The sequence below is a fragment of the Schistocerca piceifrons genome, chromosome 2, assembly GCF_021461385.2.
Source record: "Schistocerca piceifrons isolate TAMUIC-IGC-003096 chromosome 2, iqSchPice1.1, whole genome shotgun sequence".
In the NCBI taxonomy this organism is placed as follows: Eukaryota; Metazoa; Arthropoda; class Insecta; order Orthoptera; family Acrididae; genus Schistocerca; species Schistocerca piceifrons.
Genome location: NC_060139.1, coordinates 880,421,457 through 880,449,016, shown reverse-complemented (window position 1 = coordinate 880,449,016; position 27,560 = coordinate 880,421,457). Strand labels below are relative to the sequence as shown.

The 27,560-nt window shown below is 40.5% G+C and overlaps 1 protein-coding gene across 1 annotated transcript; it reads right to left on the bottom strand.

Annotated features, from left to right (window-relative positions):
- Positions 1–8,251: 8,251 nt before the first annotated feature.
- Positions 8,252–27,537, bottom strand: LOC124777075 (glutathione S-transferase 1-like). The gene is made up of 6 exons (XM_047252350.1): positions 27,460–27,537; positions 20,209–20,360; positions 15,386–15,444; positions 14,009–14,147; positions 10,140–10,301; positions 8,252–8,480 (listed from the first exon to the last, which is right to left on the bottom strand). Exons 2-6 carry the CDS (start codon positions 20,350–20,352, stop codon positions 8,340–8,342), a joined length of 645 nt encoding a protein of 214 aa, XP_047108306.1. The 5' UTR covers positions 20,353–20,360; positions 27,460–27,537; the 3' UTR covers positions 8,252–8,339.
- Positions 27,538–27,560: the final 23 nt, after the last annotated feature.

Genomic DNA, 27,560 nt, shown 5'->3' with positions numbered 1-27,560 from the left:
CCCAAACAATCAATTTACATTGCTGCAAAACCTTTGCCATTGCAGAGTTCTTCGAAACGTTGCAGGTTGGAGTTTCATTGCTTTGCATAATTAATGGCAATTTTAGTGCTGAATGGGCTGTTCGACCACCTTCAAGCAAAGTTGCTGCGATTCCCGACGAAGCGAGTGCAAGTGCAATTTTATTTTGTGAGCGAATTGTTGCTAATATTAATGAAATCAAAAAAGTTTTTCCTGTACCACCAGGTGCATCTAAGAAGTAAATCCCTCCAGTTTCATCATTTGTTACTTTCATAAGAGTTTCAAATACATACTTCTGTTGTTCAGTTAACAGTGGAAGATTTGTTTGAATTAATTCTTTCAAAGCGTTGAGATCATACAGTTTTTCTCGATGCAACTCTTGGTTAAAAGCGTCATGCATTGGACGATTGGGCGCGGTCAGGCCTAATTGAATTAATAGTTTGTTTGACATTATCAAGCACATGTCCTCAATTGAAATCAATGCTTCATTGTAAATTTCTTCACTGATTTGTATATTTGGATTTCCCATTCTATTCCGTATTTGATACAAAATATCATCACACATATAATCTTTGTACTTGATCCACAAATCAATTGGGTTTGATGGGAAGCATGTAGATATGATTATAGAAAACAATATTCGTATTTGATGAGCGTGTGATGATATTACAGCATCATTGAGAGTTTGCTCCCAATGAGCGTCATTTTCAAGCAATTGCAAACGTTGACAGGCTTCTCTGTAGGATCCACACAATTCACCATGAACAGTTCGTAACTGTTGGAATGATGTTGGGCCACGTACATTGACTAATAGCAGTCGTAAATAAAAACATTCATCATTGCTTGGATGTACTGAATAAATCCGGCCAATCGCATCGGTGGAATATACATCTGTATATCCTGGAACTGGTTTTCCTTGTTTCCGTCGTATAAATCTCCTTGAGGATTGATTCCAGGTATAATATTTTGGCATTTCAGAATATAGCAATGTTTGTGCGAAATGATCGTTTTGGCATGTCTCAAAAAAACTGGTTAATGTAGTAGATGGTGGCTGAGCAGCTCTTTGTACTGCGTTCTGTGCTGTAAAATACACTCTTTGTCCATTTTCTAAATGCACAGCTAAGTGAACAACAGAAGGGTGTCTCTCATGAATAGGAAAAGAAAATATTCGCCAAACTGCTTCATTACTACTGACATAGCGGCCCATTTGGTATTGGGTAACTTCATCATTGGAATTCTCTGCACCAATTCCAATCACAGCCATATCACTCCCTTTGGTTACATATTTGCAAATGTATTTAATAGATTTCACTGAATGGCAAGATTCAACGTTGATGTGTGCTTTGAATGTCTTTGATAAAATGGGTGAATATGGAACAATCCAACGATTATCTATTTCAATATATTGTTGATTTAATTTGACAATTGTTGATTTTCCATTGTCTGCTGTCGATCTGCGACGATACAATGGATAACCGTCATTACCAGTAATTGTTTCCGATATTAATGTCCGTGGATATCGTTTTGAACATTTACCATCCATCATACACGGTGAATTTTGATTAAGAGTTCCACAGGGACCATGTATCATGTTTTTGATAACTACCTCATGCAATCCAGGATCTACTTGTACATTAGGGATTTCAGCTGATATCACTGCATCAACTTCATTTGGCCTTATCTTTTCAACCAACCAAATCAAAATGTGTGCATGTGGCAATCCTCGTTTCTGCCACTCCACAGAATACATCCAGCAGCGTGTCTCACCAAACACATTATGTTTTACGATGAAATCCATTAAAGATTTCAACTTTTGTCTAAAGACTCTGGCTGTAATATCATGACGATCAATGGGTGATTGCCCAGGGAATAACTCCTGCTTGATTTCTATCCATTGCGGATTGCATGTAAATGTGATGAACAAATCTGCTGTACCATAATGACGAACATACGACATGGCATCTTGAGCATATTCGTGCATATGCCGAGGGCTTCCGATGTATCTTGCTGGAAGAATAGTCATCCGACCGACATTCTGTGCATTTCCATCAGTATTAATCGCATCTCGAAGGTGAATATACTCTTCAGATCGGAGTTTGGTTTGATTCAACCTGATGAATGTTAATCTCTCCGTTTCAATTTTTACATACATGTCAACAACATATTTGTGATATAATCGCCGACATTTCAATATGTGATTTTCTTCATTTTCCCGAATCATTAGGCGGTATGAATAATAGTTCATTGAACTGACTTTTTTGTTGGTTTCAGAACCTGTAAATAGATTTTCTTTTAATAACATTCAAATATAAAATTAAAATACATAATATAATGACTGAGATATTATCGCCATAGCTAAATTAATATTTTAGTTACCTGTAATGGGATTTATCATTTTTATTGAGAAATCGTAGCCATCTTCACCTTGCCAAAATATAATGGGATATTGCAGTGCATCATATGAGCGGTGTGTTTCCTTTATACGTTGTAATTGATCATTCCAACGATGTAAAACAATATCACGGGATTCCAAGTTTTCTCCAACTACAATGATAGCAACTTCATCAATAGTTGGTGCATTAAAACGTCTTGTATGTTGACCTGCAGGTGTTTTATCAGCTCTGATTACAATTTTGTGATTATCGGATGGCATCAGATCCAGGGCAGTTTTAAACAATATAATCAATTGATTGTGTTGATGAAATAAAGTTTGTAATTGTTCTACAATAGACCTCTTTACTAAATTGTTATGTGCACAACGCAGATCAATTTCTTGTGGTGAATTGCCCATAAAATAAATTTGCAGGAATTTGTTGTCGCTATCTGACACTGGTAACAGTGAACCTGCTCTGTGATATATTTGCCCTTGTATCTGTAAATAAAATAAAATATTATGGTGTGGTATAAATTAATGGATTGTCAGTGATCAAACTTAAATAATATTTGATCTTAAAAAGTATATATTTAGTTTGAACTAATATCTATCAAATATAAAATATAATAAAAGTGTCACTGAAACTGAATCACCATATAATATGATGACTAAGTGATATATAAGTGATTAAGAAATTGAAGATTAGTGACACATCTTAACTTTTGTGACAGAAAATTTTGTTCGCTAAAATAATTATGAGTAACTGCTATAATACATACCTGGAAAGTTGGCATAAAATTTTCCCAAACTACATTTGTTGCCCCAAATGAAGTCATTTGAAAGCAATTGTTATATTGTTGGATATGTGTCAAAAAGTGTATAGAATCTGTTCCTATTCCTGAAACCAATGAGTACAATGGTTCTGGTGGTGGGTCCAATGGTATCAATTTCACTTTACCATTTGCGCAACACAATCCATTGGCTTCGTTTTTGTATTTTAATGCCTTACAGTGTGAGCAAACCGAGTTCATAGAACCAATAACAACACATTGGTAGTTACTGTAGTCAACTGACACATCGTAACTGAAAGCAGCTCGATTCAAACTTGCGCGATTATTAGTTGAATGTCGTGCTCGCGCTTCACGCGTTTGTGATATCCGAATTCTTTCACGTTCATTTCCGTCGTCACGTTCTTGTGCCGTACGATTAGATCGGTAATTAGCTTGGTTTGTAGCATTTCTGGTTCTTCTACCTAAATTGCTTCGTCTTATAGGAGGCATATCAAATATAAATTAGTTTTTCACTAATCACGAACTAAACAAACACTAACTAAGTAAACACTCTGCACAAAACACGAATTTGTTTCGTGTATCAGTTGACAAAAGCAAACTCAGTAGATTAGGTCACAGACAACTTTTTTTTTTTAAATTTTATATGACTTGAAGTCAAATCCTTTTAAGCCGTACGAATTGTAAGGCGATTTTTGTTTGACTGATGTAATGACGTGGAAACTGATGCATTTTATCTCGCGTGCCGAAACTAATACAAAAGAAACGCGAGTTTCGGAACGCGACATTAAACTTCTCCAACTATGTATTCTGTGCTCCAACGCACACACGCACATTGTTTTGATAGATATGATCTTTGACGTTAGGAACACACCTACATTGCTTAGACAACAGTGAGTGCTTGTAATTTAATATGAACTTTATACCATAGCAATAAAGCTCAAATTGACTACGTTTTAGTTACAAATCATTTGTATAGGAAAAAGAAAAGGGCTATTTTTAGGGTTTTTCCAGCAATAATTCTAATTTTTCTCGCCGTAAAAACCATCCTTGAACTTCAACGAACATTTTAAAAAAAGATTTGGCCAAATTGGTCGAGGCGTTGTTGAGTTATGCGCTTACCAACACATTTTGCGATTCATTTTAATATGAACTTTATACCATAGCAATAAAGCTCAAATTGACTACGTTTTAGTTACAAATCATTTGTATAGGAAAAAGAAAAGGGCTATTTTTAGGGTTTTTCCAGCAATAATTCTAATTTTTCTCGCCGTAAAAACCATCCTTGAACTTCAACGAACATTTTAAAAAAAGATTTGGCCAAATTGGTCGAGGCGTTGTTGAGTTATGCGCTTACCAACACATTTTGCGATTCATTTTTATATTATAGATAAAATGATTGACGGTATTCCACAGCACATAAAATACATTAACATCACTAGAATTCTCTCTCTCGCAGTTGGAACTCTCAGTAATGCACTACAAGAATGTTTATGTAAACTGCGTAAACCCAACGAACTACACAGCATCATTGTTTAATACGAAAACGAAATAAAATGTACGATTTTGTATGAAGGATTGCTATGGAATGTCAGAAGCGTTGATGCATCATTTTTTAATACGAAGACGAAATAAAATGTACGATTTTGTATGAAAGATTGCTATGGAATGTCAGAAGCGTTGATTTCAGTTGTCATACAAGTGCACCGTAGCCTTTCACTACAGACCCTAGTGTTAAAGGTAGCTAAAGATCACTGTCACGTCACAGGAACCTTGATTCCGGGTTCAAACAGACGTGCTGTAGCCATTCACCACACTAAGTGCCTTTCTAGTACCACAATAACTTGACTCTGCACATACATACGCGATAGGCATTTACGATAGTCAACAATTTTCTATTACGTACAACCTGAATATCAAGCAACACTGAACAGCTAATACAAGTCCATAGAGTATTTTCATTTACTTGTTCTTTGCACAACAATTGCGTCAAATGTAATTGAGATACATGTCCACATACCCATCTTTTTATCTATGTACGTATATATTTTGCTTTACAGGAGTGATTGCACGTTTGTGAATGTGTTGCCTTGCTCATCTCAGTTTAGTAAAACAGGAATGTTAGCGACAAGGCGATTTCAGGGATTTATTTAGTCAGATTTGAACCATTCTGTGTTAAGCTGAGTCTGTCAAAGGAACTTGGTAGCTCATGCTAAACTTGGTCAGGAAGGTGTTGTTGCGACCATTCCGTGTACTACGATGTTAAGTACTTGTGACAGCGTCATGCTATCGGAGCGTTACAGACAATGTGAGGCGAAACATTTGGTTCCTTCTTTCTTAGTTACCGCAAGAGGCACTGTACTTTACGGCAGTGAATTAATTACTTAATTAAAATGTAGTACAACTCTCTTAACTGATAAAGTAGCCATAGTAGTAGTGATAGCTAGGGTTGGTCGGAGGAATAACAGAGAAGTAATGTGATATCGTGGCAGCAAGTTACTGATATCCGGCAGTTCTCCCGTGTTTTTATGGAACAACAGAGAAGTAAATTAGAACCGATTTCAGTCCTTGTGTGTAAAGTGTAAATTTTGTAGGAAAAGATCTACTAATGTTCATTGCAGCTTGGACAGCCGGAGAGGCGAAAACATATCGAGTACCTAAGGGCTACATTAATTAATATCTAGATGCAGAACCTTGTTGAGAGTCCATGGCAACCAGTTCAGTTCTTTGGTGAAGTGCCTACCGTAACTCAACGATGCGGACAGTCGTACCATAGGAGCAGTCACGTTTTCTGAAATTGTCATCTTCTGCACACTAAAGCTACGTGCAGTATCAGTTTGCTGCATAAATGTAGTGGTCACGAGAATCTACAGTCGCAAGGAGACTGGGCTCCAGAGTGTCACGTGGCGTTGCCGAAATGGAAGACCATTTTTGGCATATGGCTCAGGCGCATCGGGCTGCATCTGCAGCAGCAATATGAGCAGTAGTTGTCGCCACAGTTACAAACAGGTTACTTAAAGGACAGCTCCAAGCTGGACGCCCTGTAGCGTGCATTCAACTGACTCCAAACCACCGCCATTTGCGGCTTTAATGGTGGCAAGCGAGGCTCACTGGAGGACAGGGTAGAGGTCAGTGAAAGTTGGATCTGCAGCGTCAGTGGTGGCCGTGTGTTGGTTAGAAGGAGGCTTGTTGAAGGCCTGCAACAACCCTATCCGCATGCTACACATGGAGTTCTGGTCTAGGATGCTATTTCTTATGCAGCAGAGCACTCTCGTGGTTATCCCACGTAACAGGACTGCCAATTTGTATGCCGATCTGTCGATCCGACTCTCACTGCTGTCATTCTTGAACAGCATTCCAGGGGGTGTTTTCTAACGCTATAAAACTGGCCCCCACACTGCTACTGCAACCTAACATGTTCTACAGTGTGTCGAGATGTTGCCTTGGCCTGCGCGATCACCAAATCTGTCTCCAATCAAGCACATGCGGAACATCATCGGAAGACAACTCCAGCGTCATCCACAACCAGCATTGACCGTCCCTGTACTGACCTACCAAGTGCAACAGGCATGGAACTCCATCGCACAAACTGACATCAGGCACCTGTACGACACAGCGCATGCACGACTACACGCTTGCATTCAACAGTCTGGCGTTGCAGCGGCTATTAATGTGCCAGCATTTCGCATTTGCATTGGTGTATCTCGCGCTAAAACTGACCTGTGGTCTTGCAATGTTAATCACTTTAATATTTTACCTAGACAAATGCATTCCCAAATTTTCATAAGCCTACATTAATTAATTTTTGGTGTGTCGATTTCCTTCCGTCAGTGTAGTTTGTTCAGAAGTGGTGCCTTTATACTTGAAAATTAGCACTGCCATTGCCGTTATTATGGAATCGGCGGGTACATGTCTCACCTTGGAAAGACGCAACGACAGTTGTAATACAACCGCATCAACAACCACGCCGTATGATACAATATTGGTAGCTTCAATACATCTGGCTTCTATTTCTAACCACGAGCACTACGATTCACTACTGGCTTGAACCAACTGCTGACAAACGAGCCGTCAACATTATTTGCACAGTCACCTATTCAGTTGCATAGTGCTGTTGCGCGCACAATACATGCAATATCTTGTACAGAGTGTAACATCTGTGTGACTTAAGATTGTTAACAATCGGAACCAGTTTTAATCGTGGCACATTCGTTTCTTTTTATTTATACATTTCTATAGTGGAAATCAATCCCTCATTAGTGAAACTTGGATTATGTTTTGTAGGGCCGTAATACAGAGATACGTGTAGTGCAGTTTATCGTTCTGTATGTCACTATACTTTATTTCCTATGTTCTGATATTTTAACTAATAGTATGTTACCTATCAGTTGCAGGAGAACTTATAGTGCCCTGCTTCTGCCTTAGTGCCTAAATATCGTGCGCAGAGGGATATTCCTTAGATCAGCGGGACGTAAAGAGTTGTTTCAAGCTTAATTAAGTTTTAGTGTATTGGAAGCTAACGGTTTTCATGCGAGCAGATCAAGCGATATTTTACAAAGAAACATCGATATGTTTCCGTTCTTAATGATTCTGTAAGCAGGTATTTCACCATAGTTATGCTTTGTGTTGTCGAAGAACGCTTTGAGGGTACTAGGGATGACAGATTACCGAACAATAGTGAATGTGTAACAGAAGTAGTGATGTGACATAGTTCGATCGTAGGAACACATGGAACAGCATGCCTTTTACTATCTACCATACTTAATTTTGAATATATATCTTTCTATTACCCACATGTTCAACATTGTTAAAAACATTGTGGCAAAGGCTAACAAGAATCGAGCAGGAAACAGAGACCAGTGTCGAATGAATATCAAGTAGAGACCAGTACTTCAGCTCTTCGTTGTAGTAAATATATGGAATTATTACAATGAAGAGAGAGAACTCGGTCAGGCGTGAATGTATTTATCTTTAATAGCACAAATAACTTGTCACACGCGTTTTGAACGTTCCCTTAGATGACAGAAACATGGAGAGTATGAGGTTCACAATTTGGATCTAACGACGCATGTTAATAAAATAATGACTTTATTTGATTAGAAATCTTGACACTTTTACTATTTTCACACATATACAATACGAGTACATATTAAATGCATTCACTTCTGCATCATTTTCTTCAGGGCTTCATGATATTCTTTGACGACCTTCCCGTATACTGGGTGAGAACTTTCCACACGTGGAAGCCATTGCTTGACGTTAGGTTGCTTCGTAGCATCAACTCCACTCTTTGGGTTTAACTGAAAAAGAGGTACCGACATCGTACATTAAATAATTGGTGAATATAATCTTATGTGTTGTATAAATTAGCAACTTTTGCTTCCTGCGTTTTCACACGTTGTATCTAATGGTGTCAGTCAGCCTTCCCAGATGATTTAGTTCAACAAATTTCAGTATAAAGGCAAAGGTCCCGAGTTCGAGTCTCGGTCCCCACACAGTTTTAATCTACCAGGAAGTTTCATATCAGCGCACACTTTGCTGTAGAGTGAAAATCTCATTCTGGAAACACCCCCCAGACTGTGGCTAAGCCATGGTTCCGCAATATCCTTTCTTTCAGGAGTGTTAGTTCTCCAAGGTTCGCAGGAGAGTTTCTGTACATTTTGGAAGGTAGGAGATGAGGTACTGGCAGAAGTAAAGCTGCGAGGACGGGGCGTGAGTCGTGCTTGGGTAACTCAGTTGGTAGAGCACTTGCCCGCGGAAGGCAAAGGTCCCGAGTTCGAGTCTCGGTCCGGCACACAGTTTTAATCTGCCAGGAAGTTTCAAATTTCAACATAATACTGCAGCCTCTATAAGTACGTGTTGGGAAAGTTAATTTTTTTTTAAGTGGTAACGGTAAGGAGAGCCACATATAATGTAATACACTGCCTGAGGGAACATAAAATATCTTTTACTAGCTTAGCGCCCGCTGCAGACTGTTTGGTCCGCACAGATTTTTGTTGTTTTTCTTCAATCGAATTTACATGTTGTTTACAAATTGCAACAACATCTAAACTAATCATGCTAATTAAGGCCATAGAAGCAATGTCGTTTTCGAATATACTTCCGACCAAAACGAAATTCTGGTAGCTGGTGTCGGAGATCTTTGTTAATTCATCCTTTTGACTTCTTGTGGTGATATCCATAGAAACTTTCATTCCCGTCACATATTTTCTAATTTCCTAAGAAGTCAAACACCAAATACGGTAAATTTAACTTAGCTTTAGATATATTTTAAATATACCGGTAACGAAATATTTTCATTAACACTTTCATCCCCTGTTCACCCGCATTAGAGATTTAATTTAGAAAAAAAAAATTCATACTGAAATATCTCCATAAAATTTTTTATCCTTTAGCAGTAGAATTTCCAAAAACATTGAAAGCTTACGTGTTTGTTACTAACCGAGAAGTCGAAAACGTATTTTCATACATAAAGCTTTAAAAATGCTTTAGTAGTTGTTTAATAATAATCATCACCGACTATTTCATCCCCAAAGGGGCTAAATTTCCAAAAATGCTGAAATATGTATTTCTTCGTTTTTGACCGTGAAACCAAATACCAATTTTCGTAGTTCGAGATTAAAAAATGCTTTCATAGAGTCATATTTTCAAAATCCTTTGGTTCCCTATTTCACGTTCTTAGACGCGAAATTTCGCAAAATCCTTTCTTGAAATATCCCTACAGTATAATACCAACACTCTCTCCAGATTTCAAGTTTCTAGCAGCAGCTTTTGGACTGGGTGAGGATGAGTCAGTCAGTCTTTTGTGTATAGACGGTGGCGTAATAAGAAAAATAAAAATGGAATAGATGTTTCCAGTAAGTGAGCAAAATAAGCTTTTCTACATCACAATTGACAAGTTTTGGACTACATCACATTTTCTCAACTTTATAATTGTAAATTTGACAACTTCACATTACCTCCAATGCCAACAGACTATTAGCGACGGCGTAATCAGCAATAGTAACCTTATCTCCCGCCAGAAACTGTTTGCTGTCCAACATTCGGTTCAAAGTTTCCAGACCGTCGTTCGCTTTCTCAATGCTGCTGGGTTCCACTTCTTTGCCTTGAAATACTGGCATCTGTAGACATGAAATTAAAATCACTGGTAACGTCAGTAAGTGCTACGAACTAGTAAGAAGTTGGAATACAAAATTGCAACCCGTCGAAAGCATGGCTCTATACACTCCAGATCACAATTTTGTGTCGTGGGCTAAATGATGACATGCTTTGCACAAGGCCCACTTATCTTCACAGCATTAAATAAACATACGGCACAGATTAAAACTATAGAGTTAGTATACACATCACTTTAAAATCCTAAAAACTACCAAATGATGACTCAGTCGAAACTAGCTTCACAAAATATTGGCAGCTGTATGGTGTTTGATACATAACAATATTATTTATACAAGTTGTGGAATATAATTTGAAAAAAAAAATCTTTCATAAAATGAGTTTCATTGCTTTGTGCATTCTCCTTCAGTTGATCATGCCGATCGTTCCTCCTTTTGATGTCTCAACTCCTCCTCCGTCAATGACAAGGTTGTGACCTCTTATACACCATATTTCTTCGGCGATCATTGCTGATGGTCTCTATCAAGTATCTAAGGTCGAACTAAGATCGATACCGTGGCCCAGGATGTTTCGATTAGCAGTCAAATAAAGCCTTTCCGCTCTCTCGTCACTGTCGACTTTTTCGCCATTCTAATCAACTTCCACTACATAGACCGTAACTTGGAGCACTTAAAAATGAACTCTGACGCAAACTCGCTGTAGGTCTCTTCTTCGTCCCCGAATAAGGGTGTAAGGATAGTTAACAAATGTAGATTAGTCCATGATGGTACAGAAACATCTTACAAAACGTTTAAGTAAAAGGAATAGAAGTTATAAAAATAAAATTAAAATTCTTATTGATGGGTCCTCTTCCGTGACAAAAGTTAAGAAATTATTCTGAGAAACTTTATGTGCAGTCTCTCTGACAGTCCTAATGGCAGATATTTTTGTAAGGTGACACTGTATTTGTCATGCAACTGACATTTCAGTATCCAACTGTTCTCAAAGTGATAGCCGTGGTAGTCCTACTTAAGAGGGTGTATTATGTTCAGCTTTTAGTAGAGGTAGAATCCTACCAACCAACTGCATCTTGATGTTTTGCGCTTGGATATAACTAACTTCCAGTCTAGTTGTCGCACGGTCGTGATCCCAGTGTCCTGAGGGGAGTCGCCCTTGCTGTCATTGCCAATTTCTTCATCATTCCTAGAGGTTTCGGGCTTACATTCCGAGGATGTAGACTTCTTGCCACCACATTCCAGCTGACAACCATTCAGTCATCTTCAGGTGAGTTTTCCATTGGAGAGTGCCAGTACACGTCCCTGACGTACCAAAAACTGGCTAGGCGGCTCATTCGCAACTCGTCATCCAGTTGCAAGCCCGAATATTTATTACGGCGGGTAGGCCCTAAGACTGTATGTACACACCGCGAGAAATGCATGCTATAACTTAAATGCATATGTTAGCCAAGCCTGCAAGTTTCACTGTTGTATTTGACCACGAACGGCACTACTGAAATGTCCTTAACCCTTTGCAAGTGTCAGCCACAGTCAGAACAATGTTCTATGCAGTTGTGAGTGCAATACGTCGGAGCCAAGTGAATTCGAACCAAGCAAATTTTTGGTGGTCGTATAGTCAGTGCTTCCGTAACCAAGATAGCTCAAGTATTCGGTGTTTCCAAGGGAATCATATCGACGATTTCTATCGCGTACAGGGAAAGCGGAAAACAATCTTCGCTAAGTCACAGCTCTGACGAAAGTGTGTATTGGGTGATCGTGGCGGGAGGTCATTGAAGCGGATTGTGAGGAAAAATAGGAACACGACAGCTGCAAAAATCGCTGCATAACTGAATTTGCACTCACGAATCCTCTCAACACCAAACAAACTCGAAGGTCTGCTCCAAAGCAGAGAGCTCAAGGGCGAGTTGGAATTCCAAAACCACTCATCAGTGATAGAAATGCCCGTAACAGGAAAACGTGGAGCCGAAGTCATAGATCCTGCAATATTGAGCAGTGGAAGAATGTCATTTGGTCGAATGAGTCCCGTTGCACATTGTATCCAACTTCTGGCCGAGTTTACGTCCCAAGATTGAAGCACGATGGGGCTTCGTTGACGACCTGGGCAGCCATATCGAGAAATTCCATGAGCCTCATGGGTTGTCTGCAAGGTCTCATTACTGCCAAGTATTATGTGACAATTTTGGCTGATCAGGTCTACCTATGGTATAGTGTTTGTTCCCTAATGGTGATGCTGTGTCCCAAGACTGGCAGGGCCGCTGTACAGACAGCTCGCATCGCCCAGGACTGAGCATGAACTGTTGCAGCTGCCCTGGCCGCTACAGTCACCAGATCTGAATATTATTGAGCCTTTGTGATCTTCTTTGAAGAGAAGGGTGCGTGATCGCTATCCACCTCCATTATTGTTACCTAAGCTCGCCACTATTTTGCAGGGAGAATGGTATACGATTCCACTGGAATTTGAAAACCATACGGAACCTATATTTATCGATTCCAAGACGACTGGAAGTAGTTTTGAATGCCAGCTGTTTTCCTACACCATATTAGGCAGGGTAATGTGTGTTTGGGGGTTCAGTGTTTTCATCCACCTACCTTAGCTTCCTCACACAAAATTTGTGGAAAATAGTTGCAAGGGTTACAAAATGACTTCGACATCAATTTTAGTTTAAATTTACTTTCAGTTTCTGGTAATGTTTCCTAGACTATGGCATAACATATAGCTCTGATGTTTGAAGCCAATACCGAAGCGCCAATGTTTTTTCCGGACTTGTGACCCAGTTATTCGTAGATGGTTGGCAGTTACGGGGAGCCTGGGATTGTTCATTACTAGGCACTAGCCGGCCGAAGTGGCCGTGCGGTTAAAGGCGCTGCAGTCTGGAACCGCAGGACCGCTACGGTCGCAGGTTCGAATCCTGCCTCGGGCATGGATGTTTGTGATGTCCTTAGGTTAGTTGGGTTTAACTAGTTCTAAGTTCTAGGGGGGCCTAATGACCTCAGCAGTTGAGTCCCATAGTGCTCAGAGCTATTTGAACCATTATTAGGCACTGATATTTTAAGTCTATGATTTGAGGATTTTTCACCGAGATTACTCATCTCTAGACAGTAATTTTTAATCTAATCTCGTTCACGGTTACTGTGGGGTTAGTGCTGATAATTAGAGACTTACAGTTAGTGGCAGCTGGAAGTCACGTGTTCCTTTGCCTTATGAAGCCTTCTGTAACACATACAAAAGGTGAGGAGTCACTGATACTTGCAGATTCCAAAGACCCGTATGTCGTCGGACGTGATCAGGGACATTCCGATTATAAACGTCCCGATACCCACTCGTGTGCTCAATATACTAGTGTACAAGCGAGCTGGTTAGCATCTTCAAGCGGACATTGATGAGTGAAGAGGCTTCTCAGTGAAACGCTAAGTGGATATCTTGACGAGTAACCGTAAAGGAAGCAAACCTTATCGGCATAAACCTTAACATCAAACGGTGTGTTCCAACTGCGGCTTTCTCGCAAGTAGAATTAAAACACTCAGAGAGGTAAAACCAGAATGAAAATGTAAACCGTATCATAGAGAATATAAAAATGCTGCAGTTTCTGACAAAGATGAAGCCATATGAAAATCACGATCTGTTTATCGATGTTCAGTAAGTCCTTGCCCTATCGAAAGAATGTAACGATATATAAGAGAATCCACTTTAGGAAGCTTAATTACGTAATACTTACGAAAACATTCAAAATTCTGTTGAACAAGTCTTGATCAAAAAATAACCTCTGGTCGACGAGAACACGTTTGTTTACATCCTTCGGGTACAGAGAATCATCCTTCGCATACTTTGAGACGAGGTACATGACAATGGCACGGCTGTTAAGAAGGCACGAAAACATTAGTGACATACAAGCTCAGACATATCACTGTACATTCTGACACATTGTGAGATCGTTACTATAGGTTTGTGGATACCTGCTGAGAGCTTGAACTGAAACGTTTTCTGATGAGCTTCCTGGAAGCCCAGACTGTATTGAAACTTGTTTCTGCAGAAAGATTTGGCATGATAGCAGAGTTCGACCACAGAAAATTCAGCAACAGTTACTATGCCATGACGACAGTAAACGATGTTGCAACCAACTGACGCAGATAAATGTACTGCGGCCATTTGATCAATTCCTGCCTCACTTGGAAACCAGTAGTAGTGTCACACAATAAAATTATTTCAACGTTACATTTACTTAGTTTACGGTAATTGATCTACTAGTTGCGCAATTTTGTTCACGATATCTAAGATTTACTAATGACAACGTAAAATTTCGTTAATGTGTAAAACTATAATCATAATATTATAACCATGCTTCTGGAGATGGTTTTAGTGCTGAAATTAGCTCATGGAACTCATTGTCATCATAATAGTGAGATTACCGCCATCTAGACAATTGCACAAGTGTACAAATTCATTGTTTAACCTAACTTTAATTTACTCAAATTTAATTTAATGTTAACATTTAACACAGGCGGCATCTCCAATTTTCCTTTAGTTGTTTCAGTTGAAATGAACATAGTTTTTTTTTTTTTTTTTTTTTTTTTTATCGGCAGAGCAGAACGAAACTTAAGTTGAAATACAAGCTTGCTTAATTTATTATCTCCTATCTTTCCATCAAGTGCATAGTGTATTTTGCATACAACGCTCTCCTTTTTGACAACTTGGAAAAAGATGCTAAGCACATTGCTAGGTTTCCAGAATTATTAAAACCAAAGAGCTACTACCTACTCCATCAATTTTCCGATAAAGTTTTCATTTTATCATGTTCTAGTACGTAACTGTAGTTTACTCTCTGTTAGCCCGACAATAGCTCAGATAAATGTCGCAGTCTATAACAGCGACAGGTGATTCCTTGTAATGTACTTACCAGACTGAACAAAGACTGTCTCTAACATGGCTACTGAAATGTTAAATAATACCTCATTTTGGAATTCAGCAATAACTTTTCATCAATACCTGTTTTGTTTCAGTAATTGTGCTTATATTCCTACTACATCTGAATCAGTCATTAGATAATGGTGAGTAGAGATCTGATGCTTACTTGTAACTCACAATTAATGCTTACCTTTCACTAATGTGCAGGTTATTATCTACCAATACAGGAACTGTGTGTTGGGGATTTTTCTGGAAAGATCGAGAAAATGTAACAAATTAACGATGTTTTCAGTGTTAGTGTTAGTAGTATCTAAAACAATAAAGAGACGGAAATTTGAACGAAGAAAGTTAGCTGTCAGTTTAGCTAGTCATATAATATTCATATTAGTCATAATTTCAAAATATGAAAACAAGTCAAATGTTTAAATACAAAAATAACAACCTCCTATTTTCCTATACATTCCAAACAGCGTGACTTTCATTGATGATAAGAACTTTATTTTGATCTACAAACGCTACCACATACATTTACTTGTTTGTACGTATTTCGATCATTTGCTACAATATATGGATGTATGAAAGACGAACGAAATTAGAGGTAACGTCTTGTTAAGGAGAAAGTGGTACTTCGATGCAGCAGTTGAACATGAAGTCATTTGTGTGGAACTCGCAGTGCGATGGACTAAATGCTATCTTTTAGCACATTTTATGACGTCCTTATCATCGGAATCAAGTGTATACCACACCTTATCTCCACTTACACTCATGCGTTGAGTCTTTCATGGGCAGCGAGTGGCTGGTAGGCCGTGAATACCTACATATATGTGAAGTCACCACTGTCAGGATTATATGGTGTGGTGAACAACGTGTATGCCTCGTTTGTCATCGGCTGACTGTGATTGTAACAGGAAATATATGTGTTACTGAGCAATAATTCCCTCAATAACTCACTGCCACTGGAAAACAAAAATTCAAGCAAGAGGCATATCCCCACTATGGATTGTTCACCTCATACTTTGTATACCTGCTAATTACTAAGCACAGCGTTCATCACAGGCATAGAATCATCAACACTGGACGCTATAACATGAGAAAGATCTGCTAGAAAAATGAATTACCTGTTGGTCCATGGTGATGGTGAGTTAGAAGCTAAGCCAGGGTGAACGACCTCTCTAGATCTTAGATGGAGGACTGGTTATATAGAATCAAATGTCAAAAGAGATGTTTCAGACCTGGAGTAAGTCAGATATGTGTTACACATTTCAAAATGTTATTCGTTATTCTTTTCTCTTGCATAATATTTGAAAAGGTAATACATGGTGCCAACACTGCAGAATTGTGGTCAGTAATATTGAACAAGAGGGACGATTATTACCAGTCTATCTAGACACGTCTTCGTAAATGTGCGGGTAGTGCTTGTGAGGCCAGAGAATACTTTCAAATGATCACACTGAAGTGTTAGTCCATAAAGTGAGTACATTATGAAAAACTAAGTAATTTGTAGAGAACGAAGCTAGGTTCATGAACATATGTCTCAAATTTTTTAGAACGACAGTTTGCGGCAGTTAAGAGAAATGAGTATTTAGATGAACTCTTCTTGATTATTTAAAATGAGCTCGTATCACGTCTTGAATTCAACGAAAATTGTTTTCAAAATGTCTTTCTTTTGTCTACATGCATGGAGAGCTAACAGTGACCCAGACCAAATTTATTACGGTGAAAGCAAATCAGTTTTCGGGTAGTGCATTTCTACAGTTAAAGAAAATTCCAGTTGGACAATATGATTGTACAGAAAAGTCTATCTCGTTTATTTCTTCCTGCAATGTTGGATATCACTAACACTGTTGTATTCATAACTTGAACTAGTGAAAGAGCCAGATTAAGTTTCAGATAATTTCTCCGATGAAAACGGTGTAATATTTTGAATAATCTTCTTATCGTCAGGATGGCAGTACTACAATTTGGAGAGGTTCAGCGATATTCACATCTTTTACAAACGTCTAACTACTTACATTAAAAATGCTACTACTCCAGAAAGATCAAAATACGTACAGACATGTCGGTTTGGCGGATAGAGAGAACGTACTATGTTCCCTGCAGACAGTGAGAGCTGTTAATTTCATTCCTCACAAGATGGGTATGACTAATCGAAACGGGTAGTAATGCTGTCAGAACGCGAACACCACTCAGAAAATCTTGGAGATGATTCAGGGACGTTTCCTGAGTTTGTTATAAGGCCTTCGTGGTATCCGATGCATGGTTACAGAGCAATAGTGTAATTATTATTTCTCCGATTTGTTTTCCAAATATCCATTGTTTCAGTGGAAACGCGAGAGGCTTTCGTTAAGTAATGCAACACATTTTCCCGACCAATTTCGGTTGGAAAAATCAGAAATTATTAGTGATTGATTTGTGGTAAGGTCTTATGGGACCAAACTGCTGAGGTCATCGATCCCTAAGCTCACGCACTACTTAATCTAACTGAAACTAACTTACGGTAAGTACGACACACACACCCATGCCCGAGGGAGGACTCGAACCTTCAACGGGGGACTCGAAGCTTCAACGCTCTAGACCGCACGGCTACACCGCGCGGCCAGAATTCATTGAGGGACATCATGGAATATTCACACTTCAGCCACTATAGTTCCATGAAGTTCCGACAGTGGCGGCACTATACGTGGCCTTCAGAATGAGGTCTCTAACCAAGGTGTTTTCCAAGCAGACAGCTCTCACTGAGTTACATTTTATAATGCTTTCTAACTAACTACATGAAACGTGAAATGATGCACTCAGTACTTAGGGGGACTGATGCAGACGGTCACTTGCAATGCGTTTACAAAGCTATATTTTGTGAAGGCTGTACAGTACGAGGCGCTGGTTAGTCGCGAACCAGATAGTTAACACTGCTGTATTCACCTTTTTTTTATGATGTTACGAGGGGCCTTCAGTATGTAATGCAACACTTTTTTTTTGGCTAGCTTCGGTTGAAAAACTCCGGAATTTGTTGCGGGACATCGATGAATATTTTCGCTTCAGCCCCTATATTTTCATGAATTATGTGGTCGCGCTATACATAGACTTCAAAATGGCATCTGTAAAGTAGGTGCGGTCTAAGTAGACAGCTATCACTGAATTTCTTTTGATGCGAAAGCAGACCATCGCAGATATTAATCGATGCTTGCAGAATGTCTACGACGACCCGTCACTCCATGCCACATGGGTCCCTCCTGTTTCCGGCGCAACGGCCAGAACTCGTGCCATCAGATCCTTCTCTGTCTCTACAGGAGTCTCGAAAAGTACGACCCCACAAGAAATAATACACATTACCCTGTCTACCCCATTACACACCAGGAAAAGAAACTCTGAGAGTTTTCTCTTTCCCTCAGCAGACGTGGATGTGTTACACATCTGAACTGAAACAGTTGTAGACCGGAAACGCAACATTTCTTTGTTTGTAACAGGAACTTCCGAACACTCTGTGTATGACGATGCGGTAGGAATAAGTGAAGTGACAGTAGTAGCTGTTTCACTTCAAACAAGTACGTACTGAGGTTTTTATCCTGAAGGTTGGTTTCAAAATAAAATCCCTAGTGCTTTGTCTTGTTGGAGGTGGTATGTCCTTGGCATCATCCAACCACTGAATCGACTTACCCATAGATTAAAAGGGGAACGTACTTTCTGACATTGACTCCAGAACAGCCGGCCGGTGTGGCCCAGAGGTTCTAGGCGCTTCAGTCTGGAATCGCGTGACCGCTACAGTCGCAGGTTCGAATCCTACCTCTGGCATGGATGTCTGTGATGTCCTTAGGTTAGTTAGGTTTAAGTAGTTCTAAGTTATAGGGGACTGATGACCTCAGATGTTGAGTCCCATAGTGCTCAGAGCCACTTGAACCTTTTTTTTTTTTCACTCCGGAGCACACCGCACTTTCCTACTTTCCACGGATAATGACATCGATCCCACCACAGAAAATATCAACGTTTTCGAGTGAAACAGATCGCAGTGCATGCGACTGACGTCGCTTGTAGTGACTCACCTGGTGCCGTTACTTCGAGGCCGAAATGCCTTTATAAGCAGGGGGCAAGAGTTCCATTGACATTGTGTTTGCTAAGCGAAGACTGTTGACGTTCTCTCATGACGCACTTGAACCTGGCTGTCTCTAATGGTTTCGGCTACAGATTGCTATACGGAATTTTACTTGCAGTGCTCACGGAGTTTCCGGTACTATTCTTCCACAGTAAAGTTCGCTCGCTGCCCCGCACCCATCACGTTCAAGTTTTCTCAATTTGATCGTTGTTCTGTGTCTGTTTAAAGTGTGAATTAATAAAAGCTGTGCACATTGGTACACATGAACCGAACTCACGCTTACAAAATCTACAAATCACTGCCAGATGTGAAAGAAGCGAAAAGTAATGGAAAAAAGTTCTTGCGTCATCTCAGCATTGCCACGGACACATTTGAATATTTAGTGTAACATGTGCCCACTTAACCACCGAAACATTCTGTTATTACTCACTGTTACAATGGTGATGGCGTGATTTGTCTACTTTCAGCACAGTCAGTAAGTGCATCTATTGAGTTCTGCTTTTCTGGCTGAAAAACTTGAATGTCATTAAAATGCAAACCACGTGATCTTCCACCATCTGAATGCGATTAGAATAGACCAAAACCAAATTCTTCTAATGGTCCCACGTAAAGAAGTCCGCTGGTGTCAAACCTACCGATAGTTTACGAGCATTTTCTCTTCTAAAGCATTCGAGTGAAGAGAGGCAGCTGTGAGTCATCGGAATCCTATATTGGGAGACCATGCAGAGAGATGTTTTCCATTAATTCCCTACACAACTAAACCGAATGCCTGGATGTTTCTCATGAAATTTCCTTCCCTCATCGGAAGCAATTTAAATAGTTTTTTTCCATATAAACTCTCATCCTCGAACGTTTGTGAAAGCACATTCTTGGGCTCAATAAATAATGAATTAGATAACTTAGGTAATCAGTAACACACAGTTTACCTTCAACATTTCAGGCGTCTTCAAGTCCTTATAGAGATCCTTTACATCCTCTATTTTTAGATCAACACCGATGATACCGGCGATCAGTCGTACCAGACGGCATGGAGGGCTCAAGGGATGGTTGTAAAGAATCAGCGGAGCCATTTTGCTTTCTGAAAAATAAGTTGAACAATAAAAGATTAACTTTCGCAAAAACAGCCCCGTCCCCACAGCACATTGTCACTTGGCGCATTGTGCAGTAAACAGGAGAATACAAGTAAGTTTTCTGAGCTTAACGATTTTGTTAAGAAAATAAGAAATAGACGAATAAATGTAAATCAATGGCTCTGAGCACTATGGGACTTAACTTCTGAGGTCATCAGTCCCCTAGAACGTAGAACTACTTAAACCTAACTAACCTAAGGACATCACACACATCCATGCCCGAGGCAGGATTCGAACCTGCGACCGTAGATGTAGCGCGGTTCCAGACTGTAGCGCCTAGAACCGCTCTGCCACCTCGGCCGGCCGAGTAAAGCTTATTTTGAATTAGCGTTATAATAAGCCGGTGATTGTAGATACATTTTCAGTTTGGTTTACGTCACATTGTCACCAGTCTGATAGTCTGTAACAAAAGTATTTCACAAGTACTCGTATTAATTCCACAATGATGAAACTTACAGTTCCTCAGCTGTTTTCTCATTACAGGTTGTAGTTATATGTATGGAGGAACGGCGGGCTCAGCTACCCACGTTTAAAGGCGTTACTAGATAAAGGAAAGTATTTAACGGTGCATCTAAGGAGAACAACTAATGACGTTCCTTGAACCTCTAAGACTTGCGTGCTTGTGACAAGCACATTCTTTCGCAGTATAGCAGAGAGTACTCGGAAGAAATGCAAAGACTGTTTGCAGAAATAGAATTACGGTTACTAACACTCCCGTCTTTGAATTCTAATCAACACCAGCGCCGACAGAAAAGCTTTTTTAACTCAAAGTATTCGAACACTTTTCTATTATAATTTTTTCCTTAAAATTTATTATGCTGAGAATGTTGAGTATTAACTGAAGCAGCAAAATTTGTCCCTTGACAGGGAGGTGACATCTTCAGATACGAAAGCGGCTTAGGGCGTATCCGTATGGAGTGTTATAAGACCATTACCGTCCATGATACATACGACATGGTTGATGAGTGGAAGTAAATACTCGTGTTAAGATTCTTGGCATGTTTTAAATGTAACCACTGCCACACACTATCGGGACAAAGATCTGTAGAACAGTCCTTTTCTGCTTACAAAAATGTTTTGAGTGATCAAAGACACAATCTTACTACCGAACATTTGGAACAGTACTTGGTCGTTTATGTTTACAATAGTAAAAAATGTAAAATAAATTGTAAATGATGCTTTGGTCAAATAGTATTAATTAAAAGTTAATGCTGCTCAAAAAATTCATATTTAAATAAAATATTACGGAGCTCTTGAGCGTGCCCCTCTCCGTGTGTTGTATCTCGAAGTTGGTTTCGCTGCTACTCACTCGTATGGCATCCGTTTGTTACCGACAACAATAGCAAAGCAGGAACAATTCTTGAAACACGACATGTGTCCCCATTTTGCAAATTTTTAGATAATAATACCAGAAAGGTCCTTCCCAGCTTCTACCAGAAAGTATTCAGAAAATGATATAAGTGTTCTAAATGTACTGATTTCTCGCGTGGCCAGCGCTCTTCCTAGTAATTGATATGCACAGCTTCGACTTTGGGATTACTGCAGGCATTAACCACCATGTTTTTTTTTTACTATTTGAACTTGCTTATTTTTCATGCATATTTGCAAGTATATTTTAAGGTTTTTATGATGCATATAATCCAGTTTCTACTGATGAGCCAGAATATTATGACCACCGATCTAATATCGATATAAAACCGCCCAAGCGACAGCAGCGTCACCTGGCGAGGTATGAGTGTTAGACACGCCCGGTGCGTCTATTATCAGAGATTATGCTGTCTGTATGTAAAATGGGGGAGGTGTGCGGTTCATCTGAATATGACGGAGGGCCGATTTTGATGGCCCGGAGTCTCGGCGGCACAAGCATTTCGGAAACTGCACGACTTGAATGTCCGATGAGTGGTGTTGTGAGCGTCTTCAACACATGGCAAAACCAAGGCGACACCACGTGGGTTTGGGCGGCCACCACTCATTACATTTGTCGGTCACCGCAGGATGGGCAGACTGGTGAAACAAGATAGGCATCAAACTGTGGCGGAACTAACATCAGACATTAGTTAGTGTTGGTCAGAGTAAAAATGTGTCCGAACACAGAGTACCTAACACTCTTAACAATCGACCTCCGCAACCGATGACCCATGCATGTCCCAATGTTAACAGCACAGCATCAGCAACTAGAACTGAAATGGGCGTGGTTCCATCGGCGCTGGACGTTGTTGCAGTGGCAGACCGTTGAATGGTATGATGAATCCTGATAGCTTTGGGATTCATTATACCATGCAACGCTCTGCCAAAGCGCCAATAGGAGGACGCGAATCCGTCGTCTTCCAGGGGAACAGTTCCTTGTCACCTTTACGGCTAGACAGAGACAAGCTAATGATGGCTCCATTATGCTGGGAAACTTCCACGTGGGCATCCAGTGGAGCTCGTGCAAGACACCATGACGGCCAAGGAGTATCGGACATTGGTTGCAGATCATGTACGCCCCTTCATGAGGGTCATGCTTCCCAACAGAACTGGCATTTTTTCGAGAAGATAATGCGCCATATCACAAGGCCAGGAGTTTGATGGAGTGGTTCAAGGAACACAGTGGACAGTTCCAATTGATGTAAACTCCCCCACCCCACCAAACCCGCCAGATCTTAACCTAATCGAACACATCTGAGATGTAACTGAATTTGGCGTCAGAACTCGTCGAACTTCCCCGGAATTTATTTGAATACGGTGATTTGTGTGCCTATATGTGGTGCCAACTCCCTCCAGCGATCTATCAAGGCCTCTTTGCTTCCATGCCACGACGTGTCGCTGCTGTTTTCCTTGTCAAAAGTGGACATACCGGCTGTAAAGTAGGTGGTCATAAAGTTCTGGCTGAACTCCTGGATCGATTTCAACCAAATTTGGTACGCATACTACTTGGTATTTACCATCTAGAGAGAAATAGTGTGGGCGAAAGAATCAACGACCTCCTAAGGCGGATGTGGTGCTAACATGGAGAGAGAAGGAGTGGGAGAAGATGGACACACACAGAGGGAGTTTGAAGAGATCAGCAGAGAGAGGGGGACATGGATAGGGAGAGGCGAAATAAGAATATGGATTTACGTGAGGTGAGGAGAGAATACAGATGTGGAGAGATTGACTTAGAGGGTTCGATGAGGAGATCGACGGAGGGGGAATTAGAAGATTGACAGAGGTGTGAGAAGGAAATAGACAGAGACACAGAGAGGGGAGGAGGAGGAGGTGATAGAGAGGTGGAAAGGTTGTTGTTGTGGTCTTGAGTGCAGGGACTGGTTTGATGCAGCTCTCCATGCTTCTCTATCCTGTACAAGCTTCTTCATCTCCAAGTACCCACTGCAATATACATCCTTCTAAATCTGCTTAGTGTATTCATCTCTTGGTCACCCTCTACGAATTTTACCCTGCATACTGCCCTCCAACACTAACTTGGTAATCTCTTGATGCCTCAGAATATGTCCTACCAATCGATCCCTTCTTCTAGTCAAGTTGTGCCACACATTCCTCTTCTCCCCAATTCTATTCAGTACCTCCTCATTAGTTACGTGATCTACCCATTTAATCTTCAGCATTCTTCTGTAGCACCACATTTCGAAAGCTTCTACTATCTTCTTGCCTAAACTATTTATCGTAGATGCTTCACTACTATGCATGGCTGCACTGCACACAAATACTTTCAGAAAAGACTTCCTGACACTTAAATCTATACTCGATTTTAACAAATTTCTCTTCTTTCGAAACGCTTTCCTAGCCATTGCCAGTCTACATTTTATATCCTCTCTACTTCGACCATCATCAGTTATTTTGCTCCCCAAATAGCAAAACTAGTTTACTACTTTAAGTATCTCATTTCCTAACCTAATTCCCTCAGCATCACATTCGACTATATTCCATTACACTCGTTTTGCTTATATCCTTCTTTCAAGACACTGTCTATTCCGTTCAGCTGCTCTTCCAGGTCCTTTGCTGTCTCTGACAGGATTACAATGTCATCGGCAAACCTCAAAGTTTTTATTTCTTCTCCATGGATTTTAATTCCTACTCCAAATTGTTCTTTTGTTTCCTTTACTGCTTGCTCAGTATATAGATTGAATAATATCGGGGATAGGCTACAACCCTGTCTCACACCCTTCCCAAACACTGCTTCCCTTTCATACCCCTCGACTCTTATAACTGCCATCTGGCTTCTGTAAAAATTGTAAATAGCCTTTCGCCCACTATATTTGACCCCTGCCACCTTCAGAATTTGAAAGAGTGTATTCCAGTCAACACTGTCGAACGCCTTCTCAAAGTGTACAAATGCTAGAAACGCACGTTTGCCTTTCCTCAATCTATCTTCTAAGATAAGCCGTAGGCTCAGTGTCGCCTCACACATTTCAAAATTTCTACAGAAGCCAAATTGATCTTCCCCGAGCTCGGCTTCTACCAGTTTTTCCATTCGTCTGTAAAGAATCCGTGTTAGTATTTTGCAGCCGTAGGTTATTAAACCTATGGTTTGGTAATTTTCATACCTGTCAACGCCTGTTTTCTTTGGGATTGGAATTATTATATTATTCTTGAAGTCTGAGAGTATTTCGCCTGTCTCATACATCTTTCCCACCAGATGGTAAGTTTTGTGATGGCTGGCTCTCCCAACGCTATCAGTAGTTCTAATGGAATGTTGTCTACCCCAGGTGCCTTCTTTCCACTTAGGTCTTTCAGTGCTCTGTCAAACTCTTCACGCAGTATCATACCTCTCATTTCATCTGTGTCCTCGTCCATCTCCATAATAGTAGCCTCAATTACATCAATCTCGCATAGATCCTCCATATACTCCTTCCACCCCTCTGCCTTCCCTTCGTTGCCTAGAACTGGGTTTCCATCTGAAATCTTGATATTCATACAAGCGGTTCTCTTTTCTCCAAAGGTCTCTATAATTTTCCTGTAGGCAGCATCTATCTCACCCCTTGTGATGTATTCCTCTACATCCTCACATCTGTGTCGATCTCATTTTTGAGACTTTTGTATTCCGTTTTGCGTGCTTCATTTACTGCATTTTTATATTTTCTCCTTTCGTCAGTTAAACTCAACATTTGTCCTGGTACCCAAGGATTTCTACTATCCCTCGTCTTTTGATATACTTGCTCCTCTGCAGCCTTCAATATTTCATCTCTCAAAATTGCCCATTCTTGTTCTACTATATTTGTTTCCCCGTTCTTGTCAATCGTTCCCAAATGTTCTCTCAGAAACTCTCTACAACCTCTGGTTCTTTCAGTTTATCCATGTCCCTTCTCCTTAAAATCCCGCCTTTTTGCAATTTCTTCACTTTTGATCTACAGTTCATAACCAATAGATTGTGGTCAGAGTCCACATCTTCCCCTGGAAATGTCTTACAATGTGAAAACTGGTTCCTAAATCTCTGTCTTAAGGTTATATCTATTAAAATTTCGCGCCTACAGTATAATAGTGACGCTAGTAGTGCAAATCAGACGAGGTTGCAAATCACGGTTGCTTTAAATACAGACTGTTGGTCGTGGTTAGTTGATGTTAATCAGGATGTCTTTAACGCAACAAAGAAGCAGTTATCAACACCTTACCGAGTTTAAACGAGGTCTCGTAATAGGGCTACTAAAAGCTGAATGTTTCTTCTGAGTTATTACAGAAAGGATTGACATGAATGTAGCCACTGCACATGATTGACGGCAGCCGTCATTAGGAGACCGTATGTTTGGAAGAAGACCGGGCCATGGCGCGCTACGATTGTATTCGGCGTATGGCTCTGGGTCATCGTACTGCATCTGCGGCACCAATTTTAGCAGTAGTTGTCATCACAGTGACTCAACGAACTGATGCAAAAAGGGTACTTCAAGGACACCTCGGATCCAGTGGCTCTGTAGCGTGCACTCCACTTGTCCCAAAAACCACCGCCATTTGCGACTTCAGTAGTGTCTAGGGCGAGCTCATTGGCTGGCAGCGTGGAGGTCTGTTGCGTTTTCTGATGAAGGCTGGTTCTGCCTCGGTGCCAGTGATGGCTGTGTGTTGGCTGGAAGAAGGACAGTAGAGGACCTGCAACCAACCTGTCTGTGTGTTAGATACGCTGGACCTGCACCTGCTGTTACGTTCTGGGGTGCGATTTCGTATGACATCAGGAGCACTCTCGTGGTTATCCCACTCACGCTGACTGCAAGTCATTCGCCTTGTTGGGCCGCTATTCATGAACAACATTCCAGGGGGTGTACTCCAACAGGATAACGCTCGCCCACATACCGCTTTTGTAACCCAAAGTGGTCTGCAGAGTGCCGGCATGTTGCTTTGGCCTGCTCGATTACGAGATCCGTCTCCAATTGAGCCCATGGGACACTATCGGACGACAACTCCGGCGTCATCCACAAACGGCATTAACCGTGTCCCCCTATTGGCCGACAAGTACAACAGGCTTGGCTCTGCATCCTACAGACTGACTTTCGGTACTTGTACAGCGCAATGCTGCACGTTAGCATGCTTACATTCAACATTTTGGTGACAACGCTGGTTATTAATGTACCAGCATTTCACATTTACAATGGCATATTTCACGCTTGTATTAATCTGTAATCTCGTAATTTTAATGGCTTATATAACCCACCTAGACAATTGTATTTCCGAAATTTCGTTACTCTACGTTATTTAGTTTTTCCTGTTGCGACACTGTACATAACAGGACAATTCCGCATGCTGAGCTAGTGTCTTATATAAAAGATTTAATTGGCTTTTATGACTAGTTACTCCTCTTGAAAACCAAGCGAGGTGGCGCTGTGGGTAGCACACTTGACTCGCATTCGAGAGGACAATGGTTCAGTCCTACGTCTTGATTTAGGTTTTCCGTGATATCCTAAATCGCTCCAGGCAAATGCCGGGATGGTTCCTTTGAAAAGGCACGGCCGACTTTCTTCCCTAATCCGATGAGACCGATGACCTCACCGTTTGGTCACCTCCCCCAAACAACCCAACCACTCTTAAAACATGTAATTATTTATGTGATACAGCTAGAAAAATCAGTGTCGACACATTACATACCAGGTGTGGCGTCTGGCTGCGATGAGCTGAGCGTAGGGCTGCTTGGCTTGGAGTCTGTATGTGGATGGGAGGCTACCGCCTGCCTTAATAGCGGTGAAGTG